General features: G+C 33.0%; 1 protein-coding gene across 1 annotated transcript in view; it reads left to right on the forward strand.

The window, feature by feature from the left end:
* The window catches only part of LAMA2 (laminin subunit alpha 2), a 600,504-nt gene that overhangs the window by 377,623 nt on the left and 212,088 nt on the right, over positions 1–10,793 (forward strand). Inside the window, exons 21-22 of the mRNA XM_029943224.1 lie at positions 604–784; positions 3,626–3,762. Of these exons, the coding sequence (XP_029799084.1) occupies positions 604–784; positions 3,626–3,762 (318 nt within the window). The remainder of the gene's footprint in view (positions 1–603; positions 785–3,625; positions 3,763–10,793) is intronic.

Raw genomic sequence — 10,793 nt, forward strand, 5'->3', positions numbered from 1 at the left:
TCCATGTTTTGGCTATTGTTGACATTGCTGCTATGAACATTGGGGTACATGTGCTCCTATGCATCAGCACTTCTGTATCCCTTGGGTAAATCCCTAGCAGTGCTATTGCTGGGTCATAAGGGAGTTCTATGGATAGGAAAAACATTTATTTTAACTGTAGGCATCTGGTCAATAATATTGAAAACATTTTTAATAAATAAAAGGAGTTCATAAGATCTAAAAGTAATCAATTCAGATTATTAGGAATGAAGCATGTAAATTTTTAAATTAAAATATAAGTAGCACCCATAGCTTAGTTCCACATTGCTGTTAAAATCTTAGGAAGTACAGGAAAAGACTGGTGAAAATATAACAGACAAAAGGATCATGCCCTAGTTCTACCATTAATTTTGATAAAATTTTAAAGGACTTGAACTCTTCATTTTGGACATTGTAGGAAAGGTCCATTAGATTAAATTACAACCTCATTGTCATAACAGCAGTAAAGAACCTTGATAACCCATTGATTTCTCTTTCCTGCCTCCTCTTTTGGTATTGGGCATCTTGTTTCATAATGAATTAATTGATTTAAATTTAATATTTCTCTTTCCTTTTCTATGTCAGCCTGAAACCTTTGGCCTGCAATCCGGAAGGGGGTGTGTTCCTTGCAACTGTAATTCCTTTGGATCTAAGTCATTCGACTGTGAAGAGAGTGGGCAGTGTTGGTGCCAGCCTGGAGTCACAGGCAAGAAATGTGACCGCTGTGCTCACGGCTATTTCAACTTCCAAGAAGGAGGCTGCACAGGTCTGTAAATAAGATTAAGCCCTGTGCATTCATTCTATGGTTTTAGCATTTTTGCAACTGTAGGAGTTCATTCTTCTGAGTTCCCAGAGATTTGAAGGAAGGGCATCTTGACAACAAATATATGATCCAAAATATTTAACTGAATAGATAAAGTGCACTTATTTTAAATAAACTAACAAATGGAGTACATTGCAGTGTGAAACACTGCACTATAAATAACTGCTTGCAAATACTCCGTACAAAATCCATCAACAGATCGCAGTTCTGCCATATCCCTTCCTGTCTGTGACCGCCAGTCAGCCAGTCACTCACTCAAGGGCTACTGTAGCTTGAAAGTCAAATGTTCAATTTTTCTTTTGCCAGTGTTCTCTAAGCTTAAACTTCACTCCCAAGTTAATACAGTTCAACTTTCTCTTTTTCTATTACAAAACTAGTGCAAGGATCAGAGAAGTTAATAACTTTTCCTGGTACAAAAAAAAATCTTTTTATCTACTTTCATGTGCCTTGAAAACTATGATGTTCCTAGAAAGAAACAGATTAGCACTAGGTATTTGCTAGTTCTCGGGGAAATATGGGAAGGCTTCTAGCCATGATTTCTCTCAAGCAGTATTCTCATAATCTTGAATTAATAAAATAAGAATCATGAATTAATAAAATAAGAATTAGCATACTACAAATGAAAATGAAGATTGACCATTGCCTTGATTTACATGCTACTAATTTGGAACTGACACTTATTCCAACATTTACTAGGTTGAGTATCACCTTTGCGTATTAAATTCACTGATTTAACACTTTTACTCTCAGTACCATGATAAATATGTGATAAGGCTTTAAGCCTTTATTATTGACTATTGTTGCAAATTTATATAAGTAGTGGAAGGGGTAATATTTCAAATTATTTTTAAAATGAGCACCTTGTAGATATTCTCAACGAATTTCAATATACACTTTTTATCATAAAGATAAGACATTCTGTTATTCTGAATGTTATCATTGTAGATCTTCTAAGAATGCGTATGTGATCTTTGAGTCATCATCTAAGTACACTAAAACTTACAAAGCTGTATTTTAAAATATGCTGTTCTTTAAATCCAACTCTTACTACCAGTTTACTTAATGTGAATTAATGAAATGGTACTATACATTCAAATATATGCACTACCAGAAATTATAAATAAGACAAAGAACATTATTTAGAAGTATGAGATGGTGATAACATTAGAAATGCAAACTTAGTAGCATTCAAATCCAGAGAAACAAGACAAAAACTAGTCCCAAACAGGCAGGATAGCATTATGGTTGAAGGTATGATTTCACCAAATAACTTGGATCAGTTTAGTGGCTCCATGGGTAACTAGTTATGTGACCTTGACTGTGTGACCTGGTCTTGCTGTCTCTCTGCAAAATTTATCTATTAACTTAAGAATGATATCTATCTTACTGAGTTTTATAAGAATTAGTTGAGCTAATGGCTATAAAATATTTAGAGTACTTGCTGACACGAAACACCATGCAAGTGTTTATCATTGTTATTATTATTATTAGAAGTCTTTATTAGTATTCTGAACTGTGGTAAATATTCCGTTTGAGCAGGAAACTAGCTAATTATTCAGGTCTTCTCCCTACTCAGTTTTAGGGTTCAACTGAAGAACTGCTTAGAGAATTTCTATTTGCAAGTAACAATTTGAACTGTCCCAAGACATTTTTTAAAACATAAATTTGAACATAATATAAACTGTTTTTCTTCTTAGTAAAAGTATGTATAAAATAAATCCTTTGACTTCAAATTATCAACAACAGTAATAATAACAAACACAACAGCTAACATTTATTTGACATTGATGTCAAGTATTATAAACAGTTGTCACCGCTGGTATGCTGTAAGCAATGATAATTGTGATCCCTGAAAATCTGAACTTAATCACATATTCTAAATATATTTCCTTGAAAGATTTCCTCATCATCTAACCAATTAAAAGGTTTCTTATAACCTGAGTCTTCTGTTTGAATCTGAGGATTTGGTGGTGTTTCCTCCCTTGCTTACTCTTCAGCTGGAAACGCTGCTCTGAAATGTACTCAGTGCTGAGTCAACTGTAGCTAATCAGCAGTGGCCATTCCTCATCTTAGATGACTTTGAATCTCTTCTGAAATCTTTTTTTTTTCTTTTCCAAATCTCATTTTTGTATTCTTTGAGAAAATGTAGTGGGTAGAGGTATTTGCATTCTTTGTATGTCATATCATAGCTAAGAAAATGAAAAATCTATTGAAAAGAATAAAGCAGGTGTAAATAAAACTCAAAAATACCTTCATACACACATGCAAATGCACACATGCACACACAGTTACATAAGTCAGCTATTTGTAATCTTTGCAAAACTGGAATGGCCTATATTATAACTATATACATGATATACTGAATTTAAGAAGCCTGTTAATTATTGGTTTTTATCTTAAATCAGAGTCATCAACATGAAGGAAATATTAATCTAGACAGCATAGAAAATGTAGTTTTGAACTTGAAATACCAATAGAAATAAAATTTTAAACTTTATAGCATCTAGATACAATGATCATAGAATCTGATATACCACTTGTTTCTTTCTTTAAGCGTAGTTGAAAACCTAAAACTATTTTTTGAAATTATTAAGTGAAATACAACATAAATTTATTGATCATCACTGTAAAAAACATGTTACTGTGATATAAAAGATGAATGAGTTCAGTTTTCACTTTCAAGGATCCTTAACCATAATATGGAAAATGCAACAACAGAAATAAACTCAGCACTCTCTATCAAATTTTTACTGTTTTACTATTTTTTCCCTTTCACTTGTGAAGCTTGTGATTGTCCCCATCTGGGTAATAATTGTGACCCAAAGACTGGGCAGTGCATTTGCCCTCCCAATACCATTGGAGAAAGATGTTCTCAATGTGCACCTAATTCCTGGGGTCACAGCATCACCACTGGTTGTAAGGTGAGTTCATTGCTTTATTTTCTCTGGTAATATTTCAAAAAAAATTTTTTTATTTTGTTCAAGCTTTATAGTTGGGCATTTACAAAGCCAGTATTACCTTATAAAGCAATATAGAACTATCAGCATAGAATGATTGCAGATACTGATCAGTATCTTACATTTTATTTTAGTTCTGGGAAATATGATGAAGTAAGTACCCATATATGTATCTTTATTCATTATATCTACAAAAAAGGGAAAACTTAAAACCAGAAACAGCAATAACTTTCTACCTAGATACGTTGAAATATTACCTGCAAAATACAAGGAAATCAGGAACTAATTAAAGAAATTTGCCAAAAATATAAAGGAATTGTCCCTAAATTAGGACTAGGTTTCAATTTTCAGGAAGCATTTAAAAGGATTCGGGGGAATCATAATGACAATCTTTAGCTTGAAAAAGTCCTCATTTTTCCCATGGGTATACCTTAGAAAGTGGCATGACTAGATTTACATTTCAAAAAATCTATCCAGCTTCGGAGTTGAAGGTAATGAATAGAGCTGTTACGGAAATATTGGTGAGAGATGACAGAAGCTTGCACCCAGCCAATGAGGCTCCATGAAGATACAGGGAGTAGACTGTGTTACAGAATTCTTACTGCTGTGTGGCTTGGTAAACTCATAGTTTTGGAGGATAAGATAGAAGTCTTAAGAATGAGTCCTGGGTGTTGCTTTGTAGTAGATTAAATGAGAGTATTATTAACTGCTAGAGGGACTTTAGGTGACTCAGATTCAAGTAGGAAATGTGGGGAGTCCAGACAGATTTTTTTCCAGTGTTTTGTGAGGTATTTATTAAATAAAAAGCAAGTCACTCAAAAAGTAATGCCTTCTGACCAGTGATTACAGTTGTATACAGTTGTAAACCACCGCTGATGCTTTTTGTAGTTGGCTCCCCTCCCCCCGCCCCCTCGGTCACACTAGGAAACTACCGGTTCTTTTATCACTATAGTAATGTCTGCTCCACAAATTCAGAGAAATCGAGTAATACTGCATGTTGTTGTTTGGGTTTTGTTTGCTTATTTGTTTGGAGGAATTATTCTTGGCCCAGCTTCCTTTATGCAGTATAAGGCTTCTGTGATACATCCTCACTGTTGTATATCAGTATTTTGTTATTGTTGTTTCATAGTTTTACATTGGATTATGTGCAATGACTTTTTTATTTATTTACTATTTAATGGGTTTTTGGATTATTTCCAGTGTGGGCCTATTATAAATAATTTGCTATGAACTTTAGTGTATAAGTCAAAGGCAAAGATGTAGACCTATGTCTTCATTTTTCATCCCAACAATACTTCACATTCTTACCACTGTTTGGGATTCTCACTCTTTAATTTTAAGCATTCAGTTGACTGTTTACCTATATCTTTGCCTTTTTTTTAATGTACAGTGATATTGGAAATAATCTTATTTATTTATTCACCATTTGTATATCTTCTTGGGTAAAGTGTCTGTACAAAACTTCTCTATCTGAGGTTGTTAATTTTCTCAGTAATGTGTTGTAAGAGTTCTTTATGTATTCTAGATACCAGTCCTTTAATATACTTATGTTCTGTAACCATTTTCTCCCAGTATATAGCTTGTATTTTACTTCTGATGCAGTATCTTCATCTGATTTTTATAAAGACTAGTTTATTATCCTTTTCTTTCACGGGTCATGCTTTTTATTTTCTATGAAATACACCTTGGCCTAAGTCAAGATCTAAAGACACGTCTTCTATGTCTTCCTCAAGAAGTTTTATAGTTGTGAATTTTACATTTAGGTCCACATTGCATTTTCAATATTAATTTTTCTATATTGTTTGCAGTAAGGGTCAAAGTTCACCTTTTAATGGATATCCAATTTTTCCAACATCATTTCTGAAAATATTATTCTTCTGCATTGAATTACTTTGGTCCCTTTGTCAAAATAAACTGGCAATATATGTGCACAGACATTTCTGAACTCTATTCTGTTTCATTAGTCTATCTGTCCTTTTACTGACACCATACTGTCTTGATCATTGAGGCTTTCTAGCAGAGCATGAAATTGGGAAGTTTAAACTCTCCAGCTATTTTTCAGTTCTAATACCTTTTAAGGTATGTTAGATCCTTTGCATTTCCATGTAAATTTTTAAATCAACCTCTCAACTTCTTTACCAAAACCTTCTAGAATTTGATTGGGATTATATTGAATCTACATGTCAGTTTGGGGGAAATTGATATTTTAAGAACATTGGATCTTCCAGTACATGAGTATGACATAATTCTTTATTTACTTGTCATTATAGTTTTTTCTCAACCGTGTTTTATAGTTTTGGGTGTGCAAGCATTTTACACGCTTTATTAAATTTATCATTGTGTTTTATATTTTTCACACAAATTCTATTCTTTATTTCATTTCCATTCCCAATTGTTGCCAGAATAGAAAAATGCAATTGTTTTTACACAATAAGTTTCTATTTTTTTAATAGACTATATATTTTGGAGTAGCCTCTATGCCCAACTTGGGGCTTGAACTCACAACCCCGCAATCAAGTGTTCCATGCTCTATCGACCGAGCCAGCTATGTACCCCTACATTAATTCTTTATATTGACACCTTGCTAGGTTTATTCTAGCTATGTTTTGGTGGCTTCACTAGGATTTTCTATGTAGACAATCATACTATCTGCAAATTGAGTTTTACTTCTTCTCTTCCAAACCATGTAACTCATTTTCTTTACCAATCACAGTAAAATGTCGACTTGCGGTGATGGGAGCAAATATCCCTCTTTTATTCCTTAGGTCAAGGACAAAGGACTCAGTCTTTTACAGTTAGGAATACTGTTAATAATGTATTTGATTTACAAATACTTTTTATCAGTTTAAACATGTTCCTCATATTCCTAGATTATTAAGAACTTTTATCAAGAATATATGTCCACATTTGTCAAATGCATTTTCTGCATCTATGGAGATGATTATATAATTTTTCATTTTCAGCTGCTAATGTGGTAAATCATATTAATTGATTTTCACATGTTGATCCAACTTTACAATCCTCAGATAAATCCTGCTTGATCACAAGGGATTATCTACTTTAAATTATTTTAGATTATGTTTGTTAGCATTTTGCTAATGATCTCTGGGTCTGCTCATAAAGAATATTAGTTTATTCTTTGTTTTTTCCTATAGTGTTATTGTCTAGTTTTGTGATAGGGGTACTGCTACTCTCATGAAATATATTGGGAAGTATTTATTTCTCATAGTTTCTGAAGGAGTTTGCATAATCAATGAAATAGAAACTAAAAATAGAGAAAAGTCAATGAAGCCAAAAACTGGTTCTTTACAATTATTAATAAAGTTGATGATACTCTAAGAAGACTGATCAAGAAAAAAATCAAAATAAAGAAATAATCAAAGATAAGAATAAAGGAAGGGACATCATTAAGATCCTGCATACACTAAAAGAAAATGAAATAATATGAGCAACTTTAACCAATAAATTTGATAATTTACAAAATGAACAAAATACACTGTACAAAATAAACACTTCTTCCTTTTGTTTACTTCGAGTTTAGTTTTATCTTGTTTTCCGTGACTCTTATTGACTTGAGATCTCTCTTCTTTACTAATATAATCATTTTATTTTAAATTAGAATTTATTCTAGTTACATTTTGGTAGCTTCAATATATATTCAATAAATATATTAAATTCCTTCTAGGCACTAATTTAGTTCCATCCCACACATTTTGATGTATTGTTTAAATTTTCACCCTTAAAATATTATTATTTATTTTACTACTTATTTTTATTCACTGATTATTTAGAAATATGTTTTATAATCATACATTTGGGGGTTTCAAGATATTTTTCTGTTATTGGCATCTAGTTTAGTTCTGTATTGGTCTCAGAGCATAATGTGATTTATTTCAGTCCTTTGAATTTATGGAGATTTGTATTATGTATTTTGATTAATGTACTTGCAAACAACTTATATTCTGGTATTATTGGGTGAAATCTATAAAAGTCAGTTATCCTTAATGATTTTTATGTGTGCATATTCTATCATTACCTGAGGGTGTTAACTGTACTTATGATTTGTCTATTTTTTCTTACAGTTCTCTCAGGTAATATATCTTAATGTCTTTTCATAATATATCTTAAAATAATATATACTTTATATTTAACATAGAAACAATACAAGAATAAACCTTTTGTTACTTCTTTTCTTGTCCTTTATGTTATTGTTGTCATATATCTTCTATATATTATGTATCTTACAATATAATCTTATGATTTAAAAATTTTTTTATGTTTATTTTAGTTTCGAGAGAGTGGGAGAGAGAGAGAATGGGGAAGGGGCAGAGAAAGGGAGAGACACAGAATCTGAAGCAGGCTCCAGGCTCTGAGCTGTCAGCATTGAGCCTAACATGGGGCTAGAACCCACAAACCATGAGATCATGACCTGAGCCAAAGTCGAGCGCTCAACCAACTAAGCCACCCAGGTGCCCCATTATGGTTTGGATTTAAATAGTTATGGGGGCACCTGGTGGCTCAGTTGGTTGAACATTAAACTTTAGCTCAGGAGATGATCTCACAGTTCATGAGTTTAAGCCCCACAATCGGCTGGCTGCAGCCAACCTGTAGCACAGAGCCTACTTTAGATCCTCTTTTCCTCTCTCTCTACCCCTTCCCTGCTTGTGTTCGCTAAAAAATAAATAAACATAAAAAAACCCTTAAAAATAATAAATAAATAGTCCGTTTTCTTTTTAAAAGGCAAAAATACTGCTTTTCTGTCTTTTTATACATGTGTCAATTCCAGTGCTCCACATTCCCTTGTGTATAGCCAAGTTCTGTTTCATGTCATGTTAGTTCTCCATTAACTATATCCCTAATTATGACTATTATTATTGCTGGTGTTTCAGGTCTGCTGACAATGATTCTTTCAATTTTGTATGTTTATAAACTGTATTTTTCCTTTGTTTTTCAATGATTTTTTTTAGATATAAAATCCTAAGTCCTAGTTTCCAGCAATTTGATAATGGTATCTTTTTGTGTTTTTCTTACTTATTTCTCATGTGGCAAGTTGGACCTGTTAGATTTGTGGACCAGAATTTTTATTAAATTTGGAAATTTTCCAGCCACTATATCTTCAACGATTTTTCTCTCCTTTACTCCCATTGTCTCCTCCTAGAACTCATGTATATGTTGGTCCACTTGATATTTTTCCATAGTTGACTGAGATTCTGCTTGTTCTTTCATTCTTATTTTTTTATATTCTTTATTTTTGATAGTTTCTATTATGAAGTATCTAAATTTATTGACTGTTTTCCTAGTGTCTAATCTATTCTTAATCCAGTTGGTTATATTTTTTCATTTAAAATTTTTCATCTTTAAAATTTCCAGTTGACTCTTTTTATATGTTTCATTTCTCTCCTCCTTATTTTCATGTTTCTATTTATTCTTGAGAATATGTATAATATAAATATTAGTTTTTGCAATGTGATTGTCAGCTAATTCTACCATTTCTTTTAATTCAATACTATTCTTAAAAGTTGACTTTTCTCCTAGTTTTGAATCATATTTTGTTGCTTCTCTCCATGCCTGATCATTTTTATTTGGATGCCAGATGTACATTTTTCATTTTTGCTTATTGGTTTTTGTTGTATTCTTTTAAAGAGTATTGATCTTTATCTTGGCAAACAGGTTAATTACTCACTTGGATCTTTTTGATTCTTTTAAGTGTTTTGGGGTTTCATTGTTGTTGTGCTGTTGTTGTTTTGGTTTTAGGGAGAGTCTAGAGCACCCTTTAACCCGGGGATCATTTAGCATCACTACTAAGGGGTTAAGTGCATTGAGAACACTACCTGGTGCATTACTGTGTATTTCCACTATGGCTGTTGGAGATGCGAATTTCAAGCTTTATGTGAGCCTTATGAATTTTTTCAGCTCATGGCTTTCCATTGGTTTTGGGTTGTTTGTTTGTTTGTTTGTTTCCTCAGCCACATAGAATTTTATCCCATGCATACACACAGATGAGTACTCAGCCAAAGACTCAAGGGGACCCTTGTGCAGATTTCTGGAATTCTTTCTGTATGTGACTTTCTCATTTTTAATTTTTTTTAAGTTTTTTAAATCTATTTTTGAGTGAGAGAGACAGAGCGTAGCAGGGAAGGGGCAAAGAGAGAGGGAGACATGGAATCTGAAGCAGGCTCCAGTCTCTGAACTGTCAGCACAGAGTCCTACATGGGGCTTGAACATATGAACCATGAGATCATGACTTGAGCTGAAGTCAGATGCTTAACTGACTGAGCCACCCAGGTGCCCCTAAAATTTATTTTTTAAGTTTATTTTTTGAGACTGTGCATATGGGGAAGGGGAAAAGAGAGAGGGGGAGAGAATTCCAAACAGGATCTGCACTGTTAGTGCAGGGCACCATGTGGGACTCCATCTTGTGAACCATGAGATCCTGACCTGAACTGAAATCAAGAGTCAGATACATAAACAACTGAGCGACTTTTTGTTGGCCCAATAAAGTCTGTCTCAAGTTCTCCAAACTCTATTTTTCAACCCAGCTGTAGTGCAGGGCTTTATTTGGGTTCTTTATGGGTTGCAGCCTAGAAACTTCCTTCATACACTGCCTCATTGCTTTTCTTCTTTCAGAAATCACAGTACTGTGCTTCCTGGCATCCACTGTCTGAGAATAGTTGTTTCTTGGTTTTCATTTTTTAGTTTTTGGTTTTATAGGTTAGCAGCTTAAAAGAGAGAAGATAAACCAAATGAGTGCTTTAAAAACTGAAAGACTGTTAAAAAAAAAAAAGAAATATTTTTTAGTGTCAAATGTGACACAGGTCAAATAGGTTTAGGGCTCACCTATGTCCATTAAGAGCAGCAAATAAGGGCATTTTTGATGTTAATGAGAGTCATTCTAATCGGTCACATTGGGTTGGAGATTATTGGAATATCATGACTAAGTATGACCTGTTTGACTCCACAGAAGAAAACTACAGAGATATAAACTGTTTTTTTTT

This window comes from Suricata suricatta, chromosome 7, assembly GCF_006229205.1.
Source record: "Suricata suricatta isolate VVHF042 chromosome 7, meerkat_22Aug2017_6uvM2_HiC, whole genome shotgun sequence".
Lineage (NCBI taxonomy): Eukaryota > Metazoa > Chordata > Mammalia > Carnivora > Herpestidae > Suricata > Suricata suricatta.